General features: G+C 47.6%; 1 protein-coding gene across 1 annotated transcript in view; it reads right to left on the reverse strand.

The window, feature by feature from the left end:
- Positions 1 to 475: 475 nt before the first annotated feature.
- Positions 476 to 27,568, reverse strand: part of COPG1 (COPI coat complex subunit gamma 1) — a 36,680-nt gene continuing 9,587 nt past the window's right edge. Inside the window, exons 9-24 of the mRNA XM_007531623.3 lie at positions 26,458 to 26,615; positions 26,228 to 26,361; positions 23,351 to 23,418; positions 22,991 to 23,179; positions 19,620 to 19,715; positions 14,000 to 14,243; positions 13,180 to 13,255; positions 11,796 to 11,899; positions 11,049 to 11,174; positions 10,667 to 10,735; positions 6,576 to 6,718; positions 6,131 to 6,302; positions 5,656 to 5,753; positions 3,160 to 3,298; positions 2,800 to 2,898; positions 476 to 945 (exon numbers count right to left, since the gene is read on the reverse strand). Of these exons, the coding sequence (XP_007531685.1) occupies positions 815 to 945; positions 2,800 to 2,898; positions 3,160 to 3,298; positions 5,656 to 5,753; positions 6,131 to 6,302; positions 6,576 to 6,718; positions 10,667 to 10,735; positions 11,049 to 11,174; positions 11,796 to 11,899; positions 13,180 to 13,255; positions 14,000 to 14,243; positions 19,620 to 19,715; positions 22,991 to 23,179; positions 23,351 to 23,418; positions 26,228 to 26,361; positions 26,458 to 26,615 (2,046 nt within the window). The 3' untranslated portion in view covers positions 476 to 814. The remainder of the gene's footprint in view (positions 946 to 2,799; positions 2,899 to 3,159; positions 3,299 to 5,655; positions 5,754 to 6,130; positions 6,303 to 6,575; positions 6,719 to 10,666; positions 10,736 to 11,048; positions 11,175 to 11,795; positions 11,900 to 13,179; positions 13,256 to 13,999; positions 14,244 to 19,619; positions 19,716 to 22,990; positions 23,180 to 23,350; positions 23,419 to 26,227; positions 26,362 to 26,457; positions 26,616 to 27,568) is intronic.

Here is a 27,568-nt window from a genome sequence, read left to right on the forward strand (position 1 = left end):
AAGGGCAACAAAAGGGGAAAAAATGGTCTCCAGGAGCAGTGGCTTCCTGGTGCAGGCATTAAGCCCCGGCAATAACCCTGGAGGAAAAAAAAGTGCATTGCATTTGAGGTGGCCTCTGAACCTCCTTCTCTTGGCTCAGAAAATCATGTAGCTCTCAGGAGAGTAGAGATGTCCTCTAAGGGGCTGCACTTGCTAAACTGGGCGGGACTGGGAGCAGGTAAACCCCAGTGCACATTCTTCAGCCCAGCTGCTCAGGACAGGAAATAGACCCCAAGCCCTCTGGGGCCTCCCATTATTTTCATGGAAAGGGGAATGAATGTGGGAATGGCAGGAGGAGAGCACTGAACGCTGCCTGTCTACTGCTGATCCCCTCTCAGCAAACCTGCAACTCTGGGCCTCAGTGTGTGGGGCAGGGTCATGCATCTCCTAAGAGAGCTGTGGCTGCAAAGACAACAGAGTGAGGGAACAGCAGTGATTCAATAAATACATGCTGATTCATTTATTGGGATCAGGCGGTTTCTTTGGGGATGAATTCAAGGCGAGCACAGTTTACTCATTTGCAAGGTCTCTTCCCTGGCAAGCAGGGCAGCAAGTTCTAGGTCAAATCACAATCATCCCTTACTTAAAAGAAAAATGTCACACATACACACCCACAGCCTGGGGGGCAGGGGCTGAATTTAACAGCAACAAAAAATCCTCAATGATTCTGAATGGTTGTGAATACAGAGGCTGGGGCAGGATTTCCACTGGGTTCAGAAGGAAGGCGCTGCTTCTGCGTAGTGTTGGGGAGGAGAGTGGGAGAAGGCTGGCCCTCTTAGCCAACAGACGCCATGATGATGTCCACTGGTAGCTCCTCTGAGCTTCTGGCTGTCACCTGCATTGTGACTGAATCCAGAAGGAGCAGCCGGGAGCGCACGAGAATGTCACGGCCACCACGGAACACACCTAGAAGGGAAGAACAACATAGGTGTGTGGTGCAGTGAAATGGGAGGAACCAGGAGCAGTGGGCTGTAGTCCCTGAGAAGTCAGTCACTCTGCTTCTACACAGTGAGGGAAGAAAATAATAATGCCACGTTTCCGACTTCTGCCAACCTCTACTGAACAAACGGACACAGAATGTTTGCGCCTGACAGCCTAGGCGCTCAAATACATCGGCTGAATCTAAGGGCACAAGGGGACGGCCCCACCATGAGAAACCACAGAGCAGGTGTCAGCAAGACCCAGGGGACTGGGTCCCGTCAGTGTGGCCAGAGGGGTTAGAGGCTGTCAGCTGTGAGCAGGGCGCTGAAGCAGAACTACACAACCAGTTTACAAACTGGGGGAAAAAATGAAACACTGGGGCTGGGCAGGACCACAACTCACTACGCGCATATGGCATGCAGTGTAAGGACCAGAGAAAGGATCTCAGTTCTAGCCCTCGCATCCCCCCCTCGGCCTCCCCACCTGGGGGTCCCTTCACAAGTGGTGAAGCAGGTCTGCAGGTGTTTATCTTTCCCCATTTGCCTTCCCCTCCTCTCTCAATTTCTTTTCTTTTTTAAAAAATATTTATTTCCTTTTTGTTGCCCTTGTTGTTTTTATTGTTGTAGTCATTATTGTTGTTAATGTCGTCGTTGTTGGATAGGACAGAGAGAAGTGGAGAGAGGAGGGGAAGACAGAGAGGGGGAGAGAAAGACAGACACCTGCAGACCAGCTTCACCGCCTGTGAAGCGACTCCCCTGCAGGTGGGGAGCCGGGGGCTTGAACCGGGATCCTTATGCCGGTCCTTGCACTTTGCGCCACCTGCGCTGAACCTGCTGTGCTACCACTTGACTCCCCCTCTCTCAAGTTCTCTCTGTCCCATCCAACAACAGCAGCAATGGCAACAATAACAAGGGCAACAAAATGGGAAAATGGCCTCCAGGAGCAGTGGATTCCTAGTGCGGGCACCGAGCCCCAGCAGTAACCCTGGTGGCAAAAAATAAGTAAATAAATAAAAACACTAACTCTCCCAGTAGGTTTTGCACCATGTTTTGGGTGTGTTAACTGTACTGACCTTTCCCTTTTGAACAAAAAGTTGTCTCTTAGAGAAATATATATACATACAACTATGTTGTATCTGGAATTTGTCTTAAAATATAATCTAGAGATGACAAAAAAGTGGGTAGAGATGCTGTTAGGGTCGGGGCTGAGTGGTGGCACACCTGGTTGAGCACACGTTCCCATGTGCAAGGACCCAGGTTTAAGCCCCTGCCCCCCACCTGCAGAAGGAAATCTTCATAAGCAGTGAAGCAGTGCTGCAGGTGTCTCTCTCCCTCTATCTCCCATCCTCTCGATTTCTCGCTGTCTCTATCCAATAGAAAAATATAATAAAAAATAATTTTTAAAAAGTGATGCTGTTAGTTGTTGGCACAGGAAGATGAGCACATAGAGTTCACTATACCATATGATCTTTGAGTATTCCTGGTAGAAAAGACCGGCTGACCCAGTAGAAAATTAGATAAGAGATACGAAAACAAGTCGCAGCTCAAGAGGTACAAATGGTTTGACCTCTGAGAAGCTGCCTGCCTAGCTGCATTCACTATTAACAAGAAATTACATTATTATTATTAATTGTCCCTTTTGTTGCCCTTTTTTTAATTGTTGCTGTTGATGTCGTTGTTGGATAAGATAGAAATAGAGAGAGGAGGGGAAGACAGAGGGAGGAGAGAAAGAGAGACACCTGCAGGCCCCCAGAAATGTACATTTAAACCCCTACTGAGACCAGTTCTCAGGCTGCAGTGGTATGCAGGCCCTTCCTTTCCACCTGGAAATGATGCTTACCAGCCAGGAGCAACATGTGCGTGTTCTTGTTATCTGGCACTTTGTCTGACCGCTCACAAGGGTGCAGTCCCAGGAATTTCACAATGTTGCCCACAGCCTCTGTCAGGAGAAATCCCAGTGTCATTAAGCCATGTGTCTTCTCTCTCCTTTGTGCTGCCCCCACTCTATCACCCCTAACCCCACTCAGAGGTTCTTACTGTAGTGCACCTGAAATGCCCAGAGCTCTAGACATGGCTTTGGGCTCTTGGAGGAAGGGACATGGGAAGGGGCAAGGAGATGGGGAGGTTAGGGGGTAGACAGTTCCATAGCAGCCAAGGGTCCTGAAAGGCAAGCAGGCCAGCAATGACCCCAAGATTTTACCTTCCAGAGTCTTGATGGTGGACAAGGTAAAGGTCTCCTCCTTCTCAAAGGCATCCCCTACCTCATCCCAAGCTGCTTCAAAGTTCACCTTCATGACCTTTTGGATGTGATCAGCTATAGTGACTTCCAGATCTTCCAGCTGGAGAGGTGGAGGTGGAAATTAAAAACATACCTACCAGGGGGACTCCTGCTAACTAACTACAGCTCTGAGCCTCTGCTGTCTGCACACAATCAGTAGGTACTCAGTTACGTGCTGCACACTGTGCAAGGCCTAGAGGACAGGCAGCAACTTCACCAGCTCAGTCAAGTTGTGTCCCTGAAGCAGACAAGGCCTTACCCCAAGGGCTCATCTTAGGGTGTCAGCTGCAAGATCACATTTCTTCTGAAGCCACAGGCTCCAAGGACCAGGGAGGTTGCAGGTTCACCCCCTACCAACACCTTATGCCAGAGTTGAGCAGTACTCTGGCATCTCTCATAAAGAAAAGCACGTTTTTTTTTTTAAAGCTGTACAGGAGTAGGGCTCAGCTCCTACAGCAGACAGAGCCTCAGATCCAGCACTCCCAAGGAGCTCATTTGGTCCTAGGGCTGCTCTTGCCCTTGAATCACAGACAGTTCAGGGAAGGTCCACCCTGCAGTAATGGATCTACCACAAGAGGTGACAGTCAGTCGTACCCCACGATGAGTGTCCTTCTAGTCTTAAGGAGCTCTCACAGTCTCCCTGCCCAGGCTGAGCACCTTGGTCCAGCACTGACGGCACAGTTACTGGCCCGGGAACAACCCTGCACATAGTCCCGTGAAAGCTCGGTGAGGAGGAACTGGACTGCCCAGGAAACTGATCCAAACTGTGTAGAAAACAGTTTGATAATGTGGACTGAAAATTTAAAAATTATGCAGCCTTTAACCTAGATATTGTTTCTAGGGATCTACTATAAGAAAATCACCTGAACAAAAATTTGTATGCAAAGGAGTATTCAATGCAGTATTTATAAAAAGTGACAATTGGGAATGCCCAATGTTAAATGTTCAGATACATCTATACAACACATTATTATTATTTTTAAAATATTTGTTTATTTATTTATTCCCTTTTGTTGCCCTTGTTGCTTTATTGTTACAGTTATTGATGGCGTCGTCGTTAGGACAGAGAGAAATCAAGAGAGGAGGGGAAGACAGAGAGGGGGAGAGAAAGACACCTGCAGACCTGCTTTACCGCTTGTGAAGCGACTCCCTTGCAGGTGGGGAGCCGGGGGCTCGAACCAGGATCCTCAAGCTAGTCCCTACACTTTGCGCCACTTGTGCTTAAGCCATGCTGCGCTACTGCCCAACTCCCACAACACATTATTTTTTAAGGTCATTAAATTTGTGTTTATGAAGTATTTTTAATGATACAAAAATGTTATGTAATTTTAAGTAAAAACTAGCAAGAATTAGGGGCTGGGCGGTGGCACACTGGGCTAAGTGCACACAGAACGAAGCGCAAGGACCCAGGCAAGGATCCCAGTTCAAGCCCCAGGTCCCCACCTGCGGGGGTTGGGGGTGGGGATGCTTCACAAGCAGTGAAGCAGATCTGCAGGTGTCTTTCTCTCTCCCTCTCTATATTCCCATCCTATCAAAAAAAAAAAAAAAAACAGCAAGAACTAGGACATATAGATAACCTCAACTATACATTTCTTCATAACTCTCAAGGGCCATGGGCAATATTTTCTAGTTCTTACTATTTTGCTATTTTCTCTCTTAAAAAAAAAGGCTGTTTATTTATTTACTGAGGGGAGAGAGGAGGTAACAGAGATCTAGAACACCACTCTGGCAAATACGATGCTGGGAACTGGACTCAAGACCTCGTGCTTCACAGGAAAGAATGATCTCTGCCAGGTGAATTACCCTGGCCCTCCTTTACTTCTTTTTTTTTTTTTTTGCCTCCATGTTTATTGCTGGGGTTCAGTGCCTGCACTATGAAATCCACTGCTCCTGTAGGCTATTTTTTTCCTTTTGTTTCCCTTGTTGTCTATCGTTGTTGTTGTTGGATAGGACAGAGAGAAATGGAGAGGGGAGGGGAAGATAGAGAGGGGGAGAGAAAGACAGACACCTGCAGACCTGCTTCACCGCCTGTGAAGCGACTCCCCTGCAGGTGGGGAGCCGGGGGTGAAACTGGGATCCTTACGCCGGCCCTTGTGCTTTGCACCATGCACACGTAACCTGCTGTGCCCGGCCCCTCCTTTACTTTCTTTAACGTTCTTTTCTTTCTCTTAAATGACCTAACATTCGTTTTATAGCACCATATATACTTCAGAAGTTTCACACCTCTTCAAACGTATGTTACCAGCATGTAATGACTGTCAAAGGATTCAGCAGACAGTAGACTCAACTGAACTAAAGTTAAAAAAAAATTCCTTTAAAGAGAGCTGGGAAGCCGAAACCAACAAGAAAGTACTTGGAGGCTGGTGGTCAGCTTCTGCAGTTGTTGTGTAATCCTGGGCACAGAACTCAGCCTCTTACCACATATTCATCCTCGTAGCCTTCCTCATCCGTTTCCCCTGTGTTGGGATCACAGTCCTTGACCGTGAACTTCATCACGCAGCTGAACGTGCAGGCCACTGTGGGGAGGGAAGTTTGGGGCATCAGGATGTCTCCGCTGCTGCAGAGAGGAGTTCCATCATAGTGGATGCCCAACACTGCTCTCTAGGCCTCTGCTATGTTACCAGTCGCGGTGGCAACATGGCCGTAACAGTCACAGGCCCATAGTCTGGGGCAAGTTGGTGGTTTCCCCAGCAGGAGATTTGGGATGCTGCAATGTCTGAGCCTATCTGGGTGCTAAGCACCTGGGATTTAGTTATTTCTGGAATTCTTAGTTCTGAAACCAAGCAGCTGAAGCTCTCGTAAGACCAATAGCTGGCGCACGCACAAGCTGCTCACCCCACCCTAGTCCCATGGGCTCCTAAGAGGTCCAGGTGGGATCTGGAGAGGAGCTCACCAGTTGTGGGGTCTTCCTTGGGCAGGGCCACCAGTGTGTAGCAGGTCCCGGGCTGGTTGTAGGGTAGGCTCCGGGCAGGCACATAGCAGAGTACCTCGTAGGCATCGGTGGGCTCCATCTGCACTGTGACATTCTCCAGGGTCTGGTCATTGAGTGTGTTTGTGCAGTCAAACTAGACCAGAAAAGAGAGGGGTTGCTGAGCTACCTCCAGGCAGTCCTACCCCTCATTCTGTGGGCCAGGTGACACCAATCCCAGTCCCCCAGCCTAGGGTCCTCATCTCCATGCTGAAGTTCAGGACCTGGTCCTGGGTTCAATGATTTGAGAGAGAGCATCTGGTAGCAGATCTTGTCATTAAGCTTAGTGTGGGGGGGTACCATGACCTTATAGGATCCATGCGGTCACTCCCCAGCAGGGTGAGCCTCAGCCTTCTCTTTCTCTACTCACCTGAAACACCATGTGGTTAGTGAAGGTGTGCTTGGTGCAGCGGATGACATACTCTGTCTCTGATTCAGTGAGGGCCACAGGCTCAGGCGAGGACTTGAAGAGGGGCCCCAGACCTTGGAACTCTGGCACCGCCGCCAACTGCTCTGGAATCCACAGGCCAAAAAAAAAAAAAATCACTCAGTTTCTCAATCCTCAGAATCAACTGTGATATAGTCTCATAAATCATAAGGTCTTGCACCCTACTGAGATGGATATGTACATCCAAGTGGCTACTCATTCTTTCCTGATGCATTTTTGCACTTCTCTAACTTTTGCTCAAGTTGTACCACCCATCAGGAATACTCCTCTACCCTCTGTCCCGTAAAGCCTCAGAAGCAATAAACTGGCTGGGAGACTTCAGTGTCCTAAACCTAATCCAATTGCATTAGGCACAATGTTAAGAACACCAGTTAAGAGACGTGGAATTAGGAAAAGACTAAGAGGACTAAGTGAATACTATTATAGCTACATGATCAGCAAATGAACTAGCATCTGTCGAGTTAAGACAGACAGCCAATAAAGAGAGGTCTCCGAATCAGTGTTGCAGAAAAACCGATCTAGAATGATCTGTGGGTGTCAGGTCAGGTTGGCTGCTCTGGCCCCAGGCCCATGGGTCTCCACGATGGCCTGGTATCCCTTGTAGGCTGAGGATGAAGTGTCAGGAGAATGAGGAATCTGTTGTCAGATGGCTGCAGATGATGTCTCCCTCTGATCATTAGAACTGATACCCTCTACTGCACGGCAGAGACAGGACCCCAAAGTATGGTTCAGGACCACCCGGATCACAATCACCTGGAAGTGGAGGCTTCTACAAACTCAGATTCCTGGAACCATTCCAAACATGTCTGCTGGGTCTGGGACACAGGAAATCTGCACTCTAAAGAACTCCCTCAGACACTTCTGATAAGTACTGATATTTGAAGACCACTGCTCTGAGGTTTTCAACTTGCTTTCTGGATTGAACTGAATGCTATAAGGACAGGAACTGTGCACTGATCCAGGGACCTGATATTTTGCCCTCTACCAAGCAGATGTTTATTACTGCATTTTACATACTTGATTATTATGACTCTGTATATCACCCCACCAAGCACTAGACCTAGAATCTCAACACTCTAATGGACATCCAGGCAGTAAAAATCCCAGAGCCAGCTTAGATATTAGGAGAAACTTCTAGACCACTATCACCACTGGTCACTGGGCTTTCTGAGAACTTCTTTCATTGGCTGCCACACTTAGGGATCTGACATACTGCCTGGGGGGTTCTGCTAGCAGTATCAGAATTCTGACAATAAGTTTCAGACTCTTCATTAATAATACAGATACAGTAATATTGCGCACAGAGTTGAAGATAAATGATGGAATAATATCAAGACCTAGCAAATGTGGTTCCTGGAACTGAATATGTAATTGATAGATGTTAGGCTCTAGGAGGATATTTAGAAATAGAATTGACTTCCACCATATTGAAAGACTCTGCTGCTGTGGTCTCTTTTGCTTCTGTCTTCCTATCTCTAAAAACCAAAAGTTAAAAAATAGATAAATAAAAATAAAAGAAGGAAAGAGAGAGAGAGAGAAGGAACTGACTTCACCTAACAGGCTTGGAAGGAGGCCTCCCAGGGCTGGGTGGTAGCGCAGCGGTTTATGTGCACTATGTGCACGGCTCCCCATCTGCAGGTGGTGAAGGAGGTCTGCAGGTGTCTATCTTTCTCTCCTCCTCCTGTCTAGATTCCTCTCTGTCCTATTCAGCAACAATGACAGCAAGAACAATAATAACAACAATGATAAACAACAAGGGCAACAAAAGGGGGAGAAAATGGCTTCCAGGAGCAGTGGATTCATAGTGCTGGCACCGAACCCAGCAATAACCCTGGAGACAAAAAGAAAAAGAAGGAAAAGAAAGAAAGGAGTCTTCCTTGAAGGTGTGACCCTCCCTCCCCTAGCGTCCAGATGTCACCTGGAGAATCGCTGACTATGCTGCCTCACACGGTAAAGAGGAGAGTAAACTGGACCTTGAGATGGCAGATTATCCTGGATTATCTGGACGGGCCCAATATAATCCCAACGGTTCTTATGAGGGCAGGGCAGAATGGTCAGAGCCAGAAACAAGAAGCTTTAAAGACAAAGGAAGGAGCACTAGGCAAGGAATGTCGGCAGTTCTGGTAAGCCAGTAAAGCAAGGAAATGGCTCTCCCCTGAGGCCCACAGTGAGGGAGCAGAACTGCAGTGAAGCTCACTGTGAACTTCAGACCTTGTTTGGTTTTTATCACCAGGATTATTCCTGGTGCTCAGTGCCTTGTATGACCTGTTTCCAACAGGCTTGTGTGTGTGTATGCCTTTTTTTTTTTTCTTTCCGTTTTCTTTTCTTTATTCTTTCACAGAGGTGAAAGACAGGGAGAGAGGAGAGACATTTGTACAGCTCCACTGCTTTACCACTCCTGAGGCTGGGGGCTTGAGCCCAGGCCCTAATACATGCACTCTACTAGGTGAGCTACCACTGGGCCCCCTGACCTCAGAATTGTTAAAACAGCAGTTCTGTGTTGTGTTAAGTCACTGTGCTTGTGGTAATCTGCAAGAGGGGACTAATGAAGGAGGGAAAGTCTTAAATTATTGAGTCAGTCTGATCTGGATCCAACTCAGCTGAGAATCCTAGCTTTGCTGAATCTGAAAGCATGTTGACAACAGACTGGGTTCTGGACTGGGGTGGCGACAGGGGAGTGGGGCTGGGGGGCTGTGGTGGTAGTGTTTATTTAATTCAGTAATAATTAAAAGAAGGATAACGTGAGGAAGAAAGGTACTGTGCTAAATTCTGTGAAGACAGAAAACAAGAGAGCATCCAAGAGGCGGCATAGTGAGTAATGCATACGACGCTCAATCATGGGCTTCTAAACTCAATCCCCAACATTGCAGGTTCCAGAGTGATTGTTTTTTGGTTTTTTTTAAATCTTTTTTTTAAAAAATTTTTTTAAATATTTATTTTATTTATTTTTTCCCTTTTGTTGCCCTTGTTGTTTTATTGTTGTAGTTATTATTGTTGTTGTTGTTGTTGTTGTTGGAAAGGACAGAGAGAAATGGAGAGAGGGAGGGGAAGACAGAGAGGAGGAGAGAAAGATAGACACCTGCAGACCTGCTTCACCGCCTGTGAAGCGACTCCCCTGCAGGTGGGGAGCCGGGGTTCGAACCGGGATCCTTATGCCGGTCTTTGTGCTTTGCGCCACCTGCACTTAGCCCGCTGCACTACAGCCCAACTCCCGTGATAGTTTTTTTTTTAACCAGAGCACTGCTCAGCTCTGGCTTACGGTGGTGCTGGGGATTGAACCTGGGACTTTGGAGCCTCAGACAAGAGAGTCTCTTACCATAACCATTATGCTATCTACCTCTGCCCAACTGATTCTCTGGTTTTCTTTCATCAATAAACATATACTTCTAAAAAGAAGAAAACAAAAAAAAGAGGAAGCAAAGGACAGACTATGTGAAAAGCCACAACAGACTATTTATGAGAAGACAAAAGAGCTGGAGTAGAAGTCGATGAGTTTAGGAGAGCAGGAAGGGTTTTACAAAGGAAGAGGGGTGTGTGCTAGTACTTGAAGGTGGAAAATCAGCTCATACAATAGCCTGGCAATTAGATACACAGCCTCTGTCCTTCAGAAATGTAAGACCAAGGAGTAAATGAATACCTAAACACACCCTTACACATCCCATGGAACTTCTGGAACCAAGGAACATTGGGGTGCCTTTGAACCCCAATGGTGTATGCTAAGCCAGACATTGGGAACTGACCTGGACTGTAGGCTGGAGCCCTCAGAACAAAGGCCAAGAGGCATCTCTGAGTCAGTCTGATCTGGATCTAATTCGTCTCTCCAGCCTGGAACTCACTGAGAAGCCCCAATTTCTCAGACACCGAATGCATCTAATAATAACCTCTACCTGACGATCAGATATGCCTCTAGAATAACCTCACTGACTAGTACTCAGGAGAAAGCCAGCAAACAACAATCCTGGTCAGCTGAGACAGCCTCTGTGTCAAGCTTCTCAGCAGGCACAGCTACTCACCCTGGAAGATCTCCTGCCGCGTGGCTGCCACTTTCTCGGGCTGCTTGGCTGCTGTGGATGGGGCACTCTCTGTGGGTGCAAACACACAGTGAGCAAAACTCCAGTGAGAGGCAGCACGGAGCCGATACTCTATCATGTGCAGATTATCAGTTCCCAACCTCCAAGAGATGTGAAGCAGAGGATGAGAGAAGTGTGCTGGTGAGTGAGTGCCTTTGTTTCCTGGGGCTGGAGGCAAAAAGATTCCCTCCACCCCCCACCACAGCCCCCCTCAGCACAACTGCTCCCCCCCATTAGGGCCAGTGGCTTCCACTTAATAACTTAAGACAGACCCTCCACAAAGGCTGGGCCTGCGGATCTCTGAAAGGAGAATATGGCTGCTTACCTGGTCTCTGCTCTGCCATGGGGGCAGTGGCCAGCGGCACAGACTTGAGGTCAAAAGGTTTGTCTGATGGTTCCAGAATGTACTGCTGCAGAGCCCTCTCCAGACCAGGGATGGAAACATTCAGACCTGCAGGCCAGTGGGAGAGGTCACTCTGTCTGGGACGATGACAGAAGGTGCGCTGGGGATGCCCCACGAGGGCCGAGGCCCTGAGAAAACCACCTAAGCCTCTGCACCTCTGCCTTCTCATCTACATCCTCTGTCCAAGGGCTGATGAGAGGAGTCACTCACAAGAGAGTGACTTATAAAGGGTAAACTATTAACACTACGGCATTAGGTTTCTACTGATGAGTGGTGTTCCACTTCACAAGGCTATTTCTCTCTCTACACACACACACAGACACACACAGACACACACACACACACATCTTTTAATGAGAAAGAGACAGAGAGAAAGAGCAGAGCTTAACTCAGGCTTGTGGTGGTGCTGGGGATTGAACCTGGGACTTTGGCGCCTCAGGTATGAGAGACTTTTGCATAAGCACTATGATATCTCCCCAGTTACAGGGCTATTTCCATCCAAACTGGTGTGAACTGCATGAAGTTGGGTTTCCTGAGGTCACGTTGGTGCCAAGAAATTGTTACCAAAGTCTAGCCATGAGCATCTTGCTTCAGATTTCCTGTCCAAGAAGGGATGGTGAGGGCCGTAGCTGCAGTAAGGGACTGCAGGAGGGACTGGGCCAGACTCACCGTTTAGGATATATGTTGCATTGAGGGACTTCTGCTTCTGCTCCAGGACATTGAGATAGAAGGTGGCACGGTCCCTGACTTCATTGTCATCGTCCATCACACACCTGCAGCCAGAACATAAGATACTCCTGATGGTCACTGCACGAGGGGCAGGAGGGCCCTGCAGGGCTTTGTCAGATAGAGGGTGAGGGGAAGCAAGTCTCTCACAGCCTTTCGAGCTTAGTCTCTAGAGGGATCTGTAAGACTAAATTAGTAGGAGGTGGCCATATTCATATTCTCTGTGAGAAGGCAATCTCTAGCATCCAACAGTGCCTGCCCCCCCCCCCCCACACACACACACAAAAAATCTAATAGGACCCACCAATTTTATTCCCAGAAAAGTCCCTAAGGGAACTGGAAACATGCCACACACATTGTGAAGAAATGAGACACATCTCATACTGTGCTGTGTGGCTATAAGTACATAAACTGCCCAGAAAAGAAGCCCCAATAGAGACAGAAAAGAGACTCATGGATATCTAAGGCTGGGGAGGAGGCTAGTAAGAGAAGGGGGGACATAATCACTAGTGGATTTCATATTGGGGTGACAAAATGCCTTACATTTCATTTATTTATTATCTTTATTTATTTACTGGATAGAGACAGCCAGAAATTGAGAGGAGAGGAGGAGATAGAGAGGGAGAGAGACAGAGTCACCTGCAGCCCTGCTTCACCACTCGTGAAGCCTTCCCCCGGCAGGTGGGGACCAGGGGTTTGAAACAGGTCCTTGAGCACTGTAACATCTGCGCTTAACCAGGTGCACCACCACATGGCCTCTGTATTAGGAATTTTAAATGGATGAACTGTATGCTTCATATATCTCCAAGTTACTTTCAAAACAACAAAGTAGTTTGGGAGTTGGGCGGTAGCGCAGCGGGTTAAGCGCACGTGGCGCAAAGCACAGGGACCGGCTTAAGGATCCCGGTTCGAGCCCCCGGCTCCCCACCCGCAGGGGAGTCGCTTCACAGGCGATGAAGCAGGTCTGCAGGTGTCTGTCTTTCTCTCCCCCTCTCTGTCTTCCCCTCCTCTCTCCATTTCTCTCTGTCCTATCTAACAATGATGACATCAGTAACAACAATAATAAACACAACAACAATAAAAAAAACAAGAAGGGCAACAAAAGGGAAAATATTAAAAAAATGAAAAACAAACAAAACCAAAGTAATTTAACAGAGGTCACACCTGGCTAGATCGCTAGGTGACTCTTCAAGGTTTTCTACCCCTCCCCACATAACCCATAGTTGCACCCCCCACCCCACCCCACCCCAACTGTGTTGTTGTTGTTGTTAAATAACCAGTAAAGTCTCCTGGTCTCACTTTCCCCCCCCACCCTCCCAAGACTCGCCTCTTCAGTAGCACTAAGATGCTGGGTAACATCTCCTCATTCTGGGCCCCGAACTTGGCCAGGGCACTCACAGCACCTGCGGGCAGGAAGCAGAGGGTTTACTCGTGCGTTTTTATCGCTGCATGTCCAGGGCAAAGCATTCTCCAGCCAGGGGGTACAAATCTGCCAGCACCAATGAGGTCTTGGCTCCACCCTGGTCCAACTTCCTCACCTTGCGGAGAAGGTAGCCACAACCTGAGGTCCCAGGACCCTCTGTCAGCATCAAATAAGATACAACCACAAGAGCTGGCCACTAGGTCAGGCTTCTCAGCTTCTGTACCCAAAACAGCCTCACCCGTAAGGGGAAAGTTTCACAAGTGGTGAAGCAGTGCTGCTGGTCTGTCTCTATCTTCCCCTTCCCTCTCAATTTGTCTCTACCCAAAAATATATAAATAATATAGAAGAATCACGTAATGATACCCTGGCAGCAAAAAGGAAAAGTGGGCACACTCCACTGCATACCGATTCGAGAGAGTATATAAGAGTACTGAACTATATCTCAATGAAACTATTACTTTTTAAAGCTAAAAACGCATGCAAAGTTTAACATGTACCAAAACTTAAAAAACAAAAAAACTCCAACAAAACAAAATAAGCCAGAGCATCAAGAACTACTCAGCTAGATGACATCTACTACTACAGCCCTTCCTACAATAGTCTAGGAAAGCAATCTTGTGAGGTGAGATGCGAAGTGCCCACGTCCCTTCTAGAGCTCTGATACCTTAGCTGGGATGGTCCATTCAAGACAAAAAGCTCAAGTTCAGCTCTGAATCGAACCCACCTGCCCGAACCTCCTCATGCTCCAAGACCACTCGGTTGTAGATGAAGCGGATATATTTGGATGGATTGTTGGTCTTGGGCCCCTCCTGGCCCAGGAGATGCAGGATGCGAGTGGCCAGCACGGTGAACTCGCAGTCCTCAATGAATTCACACAGATGTGACAGCCCCGTCTCCTTGCTCTCTGTGTTCTCCTCAATAATACTGATGATGCAGTCCACGATGGCCCGCTTGTACTCGAAGCCACCCTGCAGCGGGAGGAGGCATACTGAGCCAGGAGGCTGCTCTCTCCAGAATGAGCCGTGTGTATGCCTCAAGTCTGAGCAGGACTAGGTAGGGCCAGTGTTCCAGAGAGAGGACCAGAAGATCTCTGGGCCTTTATCTCCTTTGTGTAGAAAATAAAAGACTTGGACAGGGGAAGGAGTAGATAGCATAATGTTTATGCAAACAGACTCTAGTGCCTGAGGCTCCAAAGTCCCAGGTTCAATCCTCCACACCACCATAAGCCAAAGCTGAGCAAAAAAAGAAAAAAAAAAGACTTGGACTGAATTTTCATTCCTTGCTGGCTTTCCAGTTCTAATGAAAAATGGGGTAATAGAAACATTTTAGGGGCTGGGGAGACAGCACAGTGGTTATGAAAAAGACTTTCAGTGGTCCATGAGGTGGTGCTGTGGATAAAGTTCCTAGCAAAATTAAAGAGGGGCCAGGGAGGTAGTTCCATGGCAAATCACCTGCCTCATGTGCATGAGGCCCTGGGTACAAGCTCTGGCACCAAATGAAAGAACAACAGAGATATATATAAACAAAAACAGGGCGACTCCACTGATGCTCAAGCAGTGCTTTACACTCTCTCTGGAAAAAAAACAAACTTGTGCTCTGAGTATTCGACTTCTGGAAATACACACAAAAGAACTGAAAGGAAGTATTTGAACACCCATGTTCACAACAACAGTGTTCATAACAGCCAAATGACAGAAGCAATAGAAGTGTCCATAGATGGGTAAACAAAATTTGATATGTATTTGTATTATCTGGCCTCGAGAAGAAAATCCGAACACATACCAAACACATACCATAACATGGATGAACACTGTGACCTCACACTTAGAAGTGTGGTTGGAAGGAAAGGGACTAGAGGCAGAGGAAGTCAGGAGTTAAGTGTTAAATGGGCATAAAATCTCAAGTTTTTTTATTTATTTATTCCCTTTTATTACCCTTGTTGTTTCTTTTTATTGTTGTCGTTGTTGTTGGATAGGACAGAGAGAAATGGAGAGAGGAGGGGAAGACAGAGGGGGAGAGAAAGACAGACACCTGCAGACCTGCTTCACCGCCTGTGAAGTGACTCCCCTGCAGGTGGGGAGCCGGGGGCTCAAACCGGGATCCTTAGGCTGGTCCTCGTGCTTTCCGCCATGTGTGCTTAACCCGTTGTGTTACTTGCAACTCCCAATTTTATTTTATTAGTTTTACTAGAGACTGCCCATCTCTCTTATGGTGGTGTAGGGGATTGAACCTGGGACTTTGGAACCTCAGGCAGAGTCTCTCTGCATAACCATTATGCTATCCCATCACCCTGCCATGTGTGTTTTATAAACAGAATATAGTAGGGCCAGGCGGTGGCACATCTGGTTAAGCACGCACACCACAGTGTGCAAGGACCAGGGTTCAACAAGCCCCCGGTCCCCTCCTGCAGGAGGAAAGCTTCACGAGTGGTCTCTCTCTCTCTCTATCTCCCCCTCTCATCTCAATTTCTGTCTCTAACCAATAAAAAATAAAATAAAATAAAAATACTGGGTGGTCCATGAAGGATGATAAATAACATAGTGGGGGTTGTATTGTTAAATGGGAAACTGGAGAATGTTATGCATGTACAAACTATTGTATTTACTGTTGAATGTAAAACATTAATTCCCCAATAAAGAAATAATAAAAAAAAAATACTGGGGAGGGCGGGTGGTGGTGCATCAGGCTGAGTGCACACATCACTGTATGTGAGGACCCAGGTTCAAGTTCCTGCTCCGCAACTACAGGGGAGAAGCTTCACAAGTGCTGAACGAACGTCTGCAGGTCTCTCTCTCTCTCTCTCTCTCTCTCTCTCCCCTTCTCCCCCATCTCCTTTCAATCTCTGTTCTATCAAGTTAAAATGGCCACCAGGAGTGGTAGATTCATTATGCAGGCACTGAGTACCAGCAATAACCTTGGTGGCAATAAAATAACAAAAGTAAGACCCCCTTATTTACCTTTTAAAAAGACTTGGTGTTTTATCCACCTACTATGCCACAAAATTTATTATTAGTAGTATTATTTTCTACCAGCTCTGGTGCTGCTGGGGATTGAACTTGGGAGTGCAGAGCCTCAGGAATGAAGAGTAATTTTTTATTTATTGACATGATAATTGAGGAAGAAAGAACCAATACTTGATTCTGGCACATGCAACTACGGAATGAACCCAGGACCTGGTGCTTGAGAGTCCAATGCTTTTTCTACTACACCACCGTTTGGACCACAGCTTTTCTGATTTCTATTTTATTTTATTTTATTTTGGCTCCAGGGTTATTGCTGGGGTGCTATGCCTGCACCACAAATCCACTGCTCCTGGCTATTTATTTTTCTTTTCATTGCCCTTATTTTATCGTTGTTGTGGTTATTATTGTTGTTGTTATTGATGTCATTGTTGTTGGATAGGACAGAGAGAAATGGAGAGAGGAGGGGAAGACAGAGAGGAGGAAAGACAGACACCTGCAGACCTGCTTCACCACCTGTGAAGTGACTCCCCTGCAGGTGGGGAGCCAGGGGGCTCGAATTGGGATCCTTACTCCAGTCCTTATGCTTTGTGCCATGGGCACTTAACCCACTGCACTACCACCTGACCCCCAATTTTTATTTTTTAAAGATCTTTTCAGTTATATGTCTATATTTTAGTCATGAACCTGTATTTCTTGCACACTATAAAGTGCACCACCACCTGGCCCATCATTTTAAATCATGATAGTGCCAGAGAAGCAGGGAGAGAGATGGGAGACAGAGACACCTGCAATCTGCTCCACCACCTGTCAAGCTTGCCCCCTGCAGGCGGGAACCTGTGTCTCCATCTCAGCTTTAGCACATGGTAACTGGTGCTCTTTTTTTTTGTTTAATAGTTTATTTATTTGGGTAGACACAGAGAGAAATCAAGAGGGAAGTGGGGAGAGAGACAGAGAGACACCTGTAGTACTGCTTCATCACTTGTGAAGCTTTCTCCCTGCAGGTGGGTGCTGGGGGCTTGAACCTGGGTCCTTGTGCATCGTAACATGTAAACTCAACCAGATGTGCCACCACCCGGCCCTGTAACTTGTGCTCTTTACCAGCTGCACCACTGCTGGCCCCAGGTTTCCTGATTTTAAAGTAATGGCTACTCATCTGAACTGTTTAAAACTGTACAATCCAGGTAAAGTCTTTGGGTCAAATTCAGCCTTTGTTCTAGGTTAAGTTTCTTTTACTTTGTAAAGAATTTATTTATTTATTCATGAGTAAGATAGGAGAGAAAGAAACAGACATCACTCTGGCACATGTGCTGCCAGGGATTGAACTCAGGACCTCATGCTTGAGAATCCAATGCTTTATCCGCTGTGCCACCTCCTGGACCACATTCTAGGTTGTTTCTGTTGGCACAGAATCACTTTCCATGTTGGAGCCTTAGGCACCTTCCTAATAAGAACCTCAACTAGTACTCTGAAGAATAAGCAAGAAGTCTTGTCACCTGTGCGTAGGTACAGCGTAAATCTTCAGGCCCTATTTTCTGACTCAGTTCCACAGCCATACAGCCTGTTGGCACCGAGTGCAGGACATCTGCATCCAGGCATTAAAGGAACGACATGTTGTGTGACCCAGGAGGTGATGCAATGGCTACAGAGTGTTGGACTCGAAAGCAAGAAGTTCAGCGTTCAGTCCCCAGCAGCCCATGTGCCGAGCGCTGTTCTCCTAGCTCTTTCTCTGGCTGGCGCCAGCTCACTCCCTCTCTCATGTTAATAAACGGACAGGGGCCAGGTGGCAGAGCCCCTGGTAAAGCACATACATTATGCATCTGGGTTCAAGCTCCCGCTCCACGTGTGGGGGTGGGGAAGCTTCAAAAGTGGTAAAGTAGTGATGCAGGTGTCTCTTCCTCCCCCACTTAGCTCTCAATTTGTATCTGCACAAAATAAATGAATGAATAAGTAAATGAATAAATAAAATTTTAAAAATGACAAGTCTACCTGCAGGGGTAGCTGATCCATTTTTAGAATCCAGTTCCCGAATCTGAGAGTTGTGTGCTGACGAGAAAACATCTTACACTTACCTATTATAGGAAACTGTGTATTTTGCGGGAGGTAGAAGGTCTGGAGAAAACAACAGGCTTTAGAGTCAGATAGATCCGGATTTAGATCTTGGCTTAGAGACTCAGTAGCCATGTGACCATGGGCAGATCTCTTCACCTGATCTCCAATCCCTGACTTTTAGTGAAGGCAAGTAATCATGGGCAGATCTCTTCACCTGATCTCCAATCCCTGACTTTTAGTGAAGGCAAGTAATCATGGGCAGATCTCTTCACCTGATCTCCAATCCTTGACTTTTAGTGAAGGCAAGTAATCATGGGCAGATCTCTTCACCTGATCTCCAATCCTTGACTTTTAGTGAAGGCAAGTAATCATGGGCAGATCTCTTCACCTGATCTCCAATCCCTGACTTTTAGTGAAGGCAAGTAATCATGGGCAGATCTCTTCACCTGATCTCCAATCCCTGACTTTTAGTGAAGGCAAGTAATCATGGGCAGATCTCTTCACCTGATCTCCAATCCCTGACTTTTAGTGAAGGCAAGTAATCATGGGCAGATCTCTTCACCTGATCTCCAATCCCTGACTTTTAGTGAAGGCAAGTAATCATGGGCAGATCTCTTCACCTGATCTCCAATCCCTGACTTTTAGTGAGAGCAAGTAATCAGTACTAAGAAGATGTCTTATGAGGGCCACAAGATTGTGTATACTGCATAATATCTCCACAATGTGGGGTCGTTAACTGAAGGCTCCCTAAGCATTAGAGCCCCAAAGACAGCCCAGGCACTAGCTCCTCTACTGCTCTGGTCCACTGGGGCTGGGACAAAAGGCACATAACATCTGGACCACATCTACTCCCTGAACACTTTGTATCTGCTCCTTTGAATTAACCATTTTTGTTGAGACCAAAAGGGTGGCACAGCAGTTGGCCAATTAATAACTCATATCAGGAGCAGAAATGAGAGCCAATGCTACAAACATCAGTTTCCTAAGAAATCATACCTGGACCTCCTGGACTGACCCAGAACATCTCCACTCAGATAGCACCAGTACAGAGCACATGTTTTCCCATCTTCTGCATATGCATTACCTCAGGGCATCTGCTGAGTCTTTGAGGCCAGGCTGGGGCGTCATTATAGTCACTGCAGTAATTACAGTAATTGGTGTATGGTCCATGGGGAGTTTAAAGGGCTGTAGGCAGCAAGAAATCTACCCAGTGAACAGGTTGATCTGGACACACCCAAGGAGAAGTTCTTAGCTCCAAGTTGAGCATGGAGTCGACATCAGGCCACTCCCTGCACCAGGAGAGCTAGCATGCCCAAGTACCCTTACCCTTACCTCTTCCCGCAGCATGGTGAACAGGAAGTTCATGAGGACAGCATGTTTGCGAGGATATTTCTGACATAGGGCACTGATGGCCTGGACAACCACCACCTGAAACAGACAGACAGACAGGCAGGCAGGCATGAGTAGCCAACAACTACCAACATCCATTTACATACTTTACTGAGCACCAAAGTCCTTCCTTAGGGAAAGCTGGGCACAGGGCAGGGGGATGAGAGGAGCAAGCTATGCAGAGCGGAGTGGGATGCATGCACAGCAGTCCTAATGGCCCCAGACCCTGACTCTGGAACCCTTAGACTCTGTTCTTTTCTTTCTTTTTGTCATCCTAGAAATCAGAAATAAATCTTTATTTTCAACAAACCTGTCTAGAAGAGATGGTTCATTAGTCCACTAGGAGTCTCTCACCACATACAGCACCAAGAGTTTTATTAAAAATACTCAAAAGCGGGAGTCAGGCGGTAGCTCAGTGGGTTAAGTGCATGTGGTGCAAAGCTCAAGGACCAGTGGAAGGATCCCAGTTCGAGCCCCCAGCTCCCCACCTGCAGGGGAGTGAATTGGTGAAGCAGGTCTGCAGGTGTCTAGCTTTCTCTCCCCCTCTGTCTTTCCCTCCCCTCTCCATTTCTCTCTGTCCTATCCAGCAACAACGACATCAATAATAACTACAACAATAAAACAACAAGGGCAACAAAAGGAAATAAATAAGTAAATATTTTAAAAAATATATTCAAAAGCATATAGCCTTGGCCCTCACACACACGCATCTCCCAAAAGCCACATAATTAGGATATTTATAACGATATATACATCATTACAGCACTGCTCAACTCTGGTTTATGATGGTGCAGGAGACTGACCTGGGACTCTGGGGCTTCAGACATAGTCTCTTTGTGTAACCATTATGCTACCTCCCCTCACCCAGATTTAGAAGTTTATATAGGCTTGCCTATGAAAAAAAGTAAACCCAGGGGTAAGGAACAACTTCCACATGAGGATCCCACAATAGGAGACAACAGGCGTTATCTGCTAGTCACTAACAGAAAAAAGGGGATGTCCCATGCCTCTTGGACATCCCAGGGAGGGACTCCCTACGCTCTGGCCCTCAGTGCCAAACAAAATTCTCCAGCAGCCAAATCCCTACACTGCAGGAGTCAGAGGTAGTAGGCAGCTCCTTCCAACAGGACTGCTAAAGAGACTGTGTCTCTCACTGTGAGTTTCCCAGTGCTTAACAGGGTCATTCTTCCCTTTAAAAAAGACACCAATTTGGGGGTTGAGTGGTGGCACACCAGGTTAAGTAGACAAAGTACAAAGCACAAGGATCCAGTTTTGAGCCCCCAGCTCCCCACCTGCAGGGGGTGGCTTCACAAGAGGTGAAAGAGGCCTGCAGGTGTCTTTTTCTCTCCCTCTTTCAATTTTTTTCTGCCCTATCCCCCCCCCCAAAAAAAAAAAAGGCCTCCAGGAATAGTGGATTCATAGTGCAGGCACTAAGCCCCAGTGATAACTCTGGAGGGAAAAAAAAAAGGGCACCAATTCTAAAGAAGGGGAGGGCAACAGGGGCTGACCGCGGTACAGGTAAACCTTTTTAAATTTATTTTAACCAGAGCACTGCTCACCTCTGGTTGATGGTGGTGCAGGGGATTGAACTTGGGACTTCAGAGTTTAAGGCACAAGAGTGTCTTTGCATAACCATTATGCTATCTACCCCCACCCGCAGAGGTAAATCCTTGAGGTACAGTGACTAAGCACTGGACTTTCAAGTATGAAGTACTGAGTTCGATCCCTGGCAGCACATGTACAAGTGATGTCTACTTTTCTTTCTCTCTCTCCTTCCTCCTATCCCTCTCATTAATAAGTAAATTAAATATTAATAAGCAAATCAATAAATCCTTAAGTGAGATGGGTCTTGGTGAGCAGTACAGTCACAGGGCCCGCCTGCACACATCCTGCTTGGGCTCCTCCATCCAGCTGTCATTTGGGAATGTTCTTGTGATCTAACTCATTTTGAGAGACAGACTGCTTTTCTAAACAGACCTCATGGTCAAGTCTGCAGACCCCCTCTCCATCCCATTTCTTCTCATTCCCACTCCCCAGCACCCACCCCCGTGACCCACCCACGGTCTCTCCTGGTCCTCTTGGGTCAGCTCTGCCTCGCTGGGTAGCCTATGCTTGACCCTCTTCTCTTCTCACGCAGTCCTTCCCGCAATCCTATCTCCTCTCATGATTCCAACATGACTCCCGTTGTCTCTCCCTCTCTTCTGCACCCACGACCAGTGTTTCCCAAGAGTATCACAAAACAAAGAAAACACCCAATGCGACAGGATGGGGGGCTGACATACGGTTATACAAAAAGACTCTAGTTCTGAGACACCAAAGGTCCCAGGTTCAATCCCCAGCACCACCATAAGCCAGAGCTGAGCAGGCAAAACAAAAACACGTAACAAACAAACAAACAAAACCCACAACTTCCTTAAAATTGAGCACTTTGGGCCAAGCAAGTAACCTCACCTGGGAGGTACGAGAGTACCTGCTCTGACACAAGCATGATCTAGGTTCAAGCCTGACCCCACTCACTGGGGGAAGCTTTGGTGCTGTCATGTCCCTCCCTGCCTGTCTCTAACTGGGGGAAAAAATTGGCCCAGAGTGGTGAAGCCCTGGAGACAACCATTAAACAGGAAATAAAAAAAGAAAAAGGAAAGGAAAGAAAAGAAAACAAAACACCTTCTTTTTCATGACCCACAAGACCCAACATGATCTAGCCTGTACCTAATTGGCTTTTAACACCCACCAGTGGCCTCAAGTTACTCCCCCTCGCCCCACCAGCTGCCTCTTTCCTGTTCAGGGCAAATTTGCTCCTGCCTCTTCTCCCCTATCTTCCCAGGGCAGGCTCTCTCTTCCAGTCCCCTTCACTACATCAGTTTTCTCCCACTGCACCACCAGTGTCTAAAGTGATCTCGTCTACTCATTTCTCTATCTATTGGCTGTTTACTCTCCTCACTAGAAAGTATACTTGTTCATAAATGAGAGGAGGTACCTTGTTAATAAATGGGAGCAGGTACCTGTCTTGGTGTCTGCTGTGCAGTCTGTCTGAAAACTCCAGTTCACGGAGCGGCACAGCAGTTAAGGAGTTACTGTCAATCAGACTGGGTTTCAAGAAGCTACTGGTCTGGCAGTACAGAGGGGCAACATGGACAAAGGCCCAGGGACTGAACTGTGTGTATGTCCTAGGCCCGCCCCTATGAAGGGCAGTCTGTTGGCCTTCTGCAAGTCTACAGCCAGACAATTCTAGCATGGGGCTGGGGGATGTGGAAAACAGACATGTCCATCTTCCCGACACTGAGGACTCGGGGAGTCCAGAGGTGTCCCGGTACCTTGAATTCATCTGAGATCTCTGACATAAAAGAGGAGATCTGCTTCATGAGGCGGTCGATGCTGCTCTCGCTGCCGGTCTTGAGGAGTGTGGTGATGGCCAGCGTGGCGATGCTGCGGTTTGAGTCTGTAACCAGGTTCTCCAGGTCCAGATTGCAGGCCGTCACTGCTGACGGATGCTTCATGGCAACCTGTTTGAGGACAAGAGACTGCCATCTCACTGGGTGGCTTGGCCCCATCAGAGGTCCCGTGGACGAACACTTCTCGCCACCCAGAAGAAAGTAACACTGACCAAGCCTCCAGCTGGATCAGGCCCACTACCAGACCTACTCAGAAGGCCCCGGTCTGAGCACCCTTCTTACCTTATTGAGGGTTCGGACAGCAGCGTAGCGGAGTGCAGCCTTGGGTGAGCTGCAGAAAAGCTGGAGCACTGTGGGGAGACAAATGCCGAGTCCCAGGCTGCACAGCAACTGGCAGCACAGCAACTGGCAGCACCCACGGAGGCCTCAGAGGGTGGGGGGAGAGGGAGCAGGGCACCAGGGGCATGCCAGGGTTCTGAGGCTATTCAGACTCAGATAAACTTTACTGAGTTCATTTCCCAGTTGGTACCCTGGCCCTAATTTATTGTACTTTTATTTATTTTTTAATGTTTTTATTTCTTTATTGGGGGATTAATGCTTTATAGTTGACAGTAAAATACGATAGTTTGTACATGCATAACATTTCCACATAACAATATGACCCCCCACTAGGTCCTCCTCTGCCATCAGGTTCCAGGACCTGAACCTTCCCCCTCCCCCCAGAGTCTTTTACTTTGGTGCAGGACACCAACTCCAGTCCAAGTTCTACTCAGTGTTTTCCCTTCTGGTCTTGTTTTCAACTTCTCTCCTAGCCCTAATCTAAGAAGAGAGCTCTCCTCTCCCTGGGTGCCCTGAGCAGAAAGACCCAATATGTTCATGAAAGCACAGAGGGCCTCATGAATGATGACAGCCACAACTTGAGAGAGCAGATGCTATGTGCCAGGCACTGTGCCAAGGAGCTGCTTTGCTGTGACTTCTTATAAGCCCACAAAGCAGCTGCTATGGTTAGCCCCACTTAACAGAGATGGAGACTGAAGCACAGAGAACTATTAAATCGTTCCAGGTTAGCAGCCAGAGTTGCAGAAGCAGGGCTGAAAGCCAGTACTACCTGCATCTGAAGCCTGAGCCTTTGACCTCTTTGGAAGTAACATTACCCAGTTCTCTCCCCTGGGACCTATAGAGACCAGCAGGAGCCACTGAGCCTTAGCCCCCACTCTCTGGCTTTGGCTCTCATCATATGCGGGCTTGTGTCAGACAGCACATCTCATCCTGAGCCCTGATATCTGCGCAAACAACGGGGTGCTCCCCACGGCTGCTTTCTGGAGTACCCCAAATCCTTTCTAATTGGGTTCTTACTCTCTTGATTTTTCTTTTTTATTATTCTGTTAGAATGATAACTTTGATCTTAAGGCTCATTCTAATTTATGTTTTTCAGTATTATGAAAATATGAGGACTATAACAAGGATGAACACCCCAGTCAGTGAATGAACCCACTGAGTTCTTAGAACTCTGTCTCCAAGGAGGAAGTTCCAGGGAACATCTCTGTCCTACACAAACAAGGCACTGATTAGCGACTGCATCCCAAGCAACTCAAAGCTGGTGGATTCTGCTCACTAACTGCCAAGAACACCTCCACTGTGTTCACCATGGTTCCAGGCACTGCTTTTCTTAATTTTTTTTTTATTATCTTTATTTACTGGATAGACAGGCAGAAATTGAGGGGGAAGAGGGTGGTAGAGAGGGAGAGATAGATACCTGCAGCACTGCTTCACCACTTGTAAAGCTTTGTAACTTGTACGCTCAAGTGCAACGGGCCCCCCCAGGCACTGTTCTAAGACATCTGTAGACATCACTTGAGCTCCTGTCTGTCATGACCTTAGGGAACAGGCAGTTACCTAAGGCCACATTCTTTTTTTTTTTCTTTTTTGGAAACTGGTTAGAGCAACTAAGAGGTGGCATGGCAGATAAAGAGTTGTACTTTTTTGTAAAAAAAAATATTTATTTTCTTTATTTATTCCCTTTTGTTGCCCTTGTTGTTTTATTGTTGTCATTGTTGTTGGATAGGACAGAGAGAAATGGAGAGAGGAGGCGGAAGACAGAGAGGGGGAGAGAAAGATAGACACCTGCAGACCTGCTTCACAACTTGTAAAGCAACTCCCCTGCAGGTGGGGAGCCAGGGCTCGAATCGCGATCATTATGCCGGTCCTTGTGCTCTGCGCCACCTGCGCTTAACCCACTGCGCTACCGCCGACTCCCCTAAAGCCACATTCTAAAGAGGGTGAGGCAGGGGCTGGGGTGGAGCTTAGCAGGAGAGCACAGGCTCTGCGTGCACAAGGCCTTGGGTTTGAAACCCGGCACATATGCCAGGGCAGTGCTCTGGTCTCTCTTCTCTCTCATCAAGTACCTGAGTCTTTTTTAAAAAATAAAGTTGGGAGTCGGGCTGTAGCGCAGCGGGTTAAGCGCAGGTGGCGCAAAGCACAAGGACCGGCATAAGGATCCCGGTTCGAACCCCGGCTCCCCACCTGCAGGGGAGTCGCTTCACAGGCGGTGAAGCAGGTCTGCAGGTGTCTGTCTTTCTCTCCTCCTCTCTGTCTTCCCCTCCTCTCTCCATTTCTCTCTGTTCTATCCAACAACAATGACAGCAATGATAACTACAACAATAAAACAACAAGGGCAACAAAAGGGAATAAAAATTTTTTTTTAAATAAATAAATAAAATTAAGTTGTTGAAAAATATGAAGGCAAGGCTTGAAAAGAAAGGAGTTGTGCCCGGACTCCCCTGGCCGGTAAGTGACAGAAGCAGGACCCAAGCCAGGCTCCAGTGACCCTTCGTGTGCTTTCTCCTTCAGCTGTGGTGGCTCAGCCCCTGGTGAGTGGGCACTCGTTTCATAAAACCAGGTTTCCTCTGCCAGGCCCTCTGCCACTTAGCAGAAGCCCAGCCTCTTTAGCAGTAGGACGCACCTAACGGCATCCCATTCCTGAGCGTCAACACGTGGCAGAGGCCCTGGCAGAGCAGGCACTTACTAGGGAATGACTCCTTTTCCTAACACTAGACTGGCCTTTGGGGGGCATTTCCTATCCTTCCCGTGGCCCTGGGTCGTGAGCCTTAGTTCTGGCAGTACAAGTATATGAGGTCGGGATGAGGGACGCCTGCTAACCTGACACAGCCGGGGCCAGCTCCTTGGCACTGCAGCCTGGCATGTTGACGATGGCTGAGGCAGCTTCATACACCACCATCTCGTGCTTGTTGCGCAAGCAGCTCTCAATGAAGTCAAACAAGGGGCTGTCACGGCTGCAAAGAGACGTCGGTGGCAGGAGGAAATTGGAGGTGGCCCTGAGCACTGGGTGAAGGAGGCATCCTCAAGCCAGGGGAGACATGGGCCATTACCTGCTATCCTCTTCCTCCAGCTGCTTGCTGGCTACCCGGATCATCATGCAGTAGGCGAATGGAGACTTGAGGCCGTGCCGAGTGAACTTGCTGATCATCTTGTTGACTGCCAAGCGGTCATTCTTACGCACATGGTATAGGAGTCCCAGCGCATGGTACTGGAGGATGGCAGAGAGAAGGCAGGCACGTGAAACCCGGGTCTGCTACCTGTGTGGCTCTAGGTGGGTCCCTGCCCTACAGCTCTCTGGGGTTCAGTCTCCTCATTTCTCAGACGGGCATCATGGTAGCTACCCAGTGCAGTGGGTAGCAAGGCAGAGAGCCCCCGGACAGTGCTCAACAAACCACAGGAGTGTGTTTATTTCTGTCCCATTTCAGCAATGACCGTTTCTAGCAGATCTCAGAGACAGAAGAGCAGGAAAAGATATGATGTCTTTCAGCAAGAAAGAGGCGGGTGGCTGGTGGCTCAGTGTTAAAATGCAGGACTTGCATGTGTGAGGTACTGGGTTCAATCCCTAGCAGAACATATAGCAGTGATGCTGTTTTTTTCCTGCTCATTAAATATACTTTTTATTTTTATTTACTTAAGATAGAAGCAGGGGTGAGGGGGGAGAGTGAGTGTGCGTGTATGCGTACATGTATTCACACAAGCACTTAGCACTGAATCTTCCTTTGATGTAGTGGGGGCCAGACTCAAACCTGGGTCGCACACACTGAGTAAGCAAAGTAGCACACTATCCAAGTCAACTGTTTCATGGGCCCTCAATATTTAAAAAGTAATAATAGGAGGCCAGGTGGTAGCGCAGCGGGTTAAATACACATGGCGGGAAGCGCAAGGACCAGAACAAGGATCTGGGAGGGGTTGATTCACAGGCAGTGAAGCAGGTCTGCAGGTGTCTATCTTTCTCTCCTCTTGTTTGTCTTGCACTCCTCTCTTGATTTCTCTCAGTCCTATCCAACAACAGCAGCAATAACAAGAGCAACAAAAATGGGAAAAATGGCCTCCAGGAGCAGTGGATTTGTAGTGCAGGCACCGAGCCCCAGTGATAACCCAAGAGGCAAAAAAAAAAAAAGGTAATAATAATTTTTAAAAAGCCCAAAAAGAGTGGCCCGG

This window comes from Erinaceus europaeus, chromosome 21, assembly GCF_950295315.1.
Source record: "Erinaceus europaeus chromosome 21, mEriEur2.1, whole genome shotgun sequence".
Lineage (NCBI taxonomy): Eukaryota > Metazoa > Chordata > Mammalia > Eulipotyphla > Erinaceidae > Erinaceus > Erinaceus europaeus.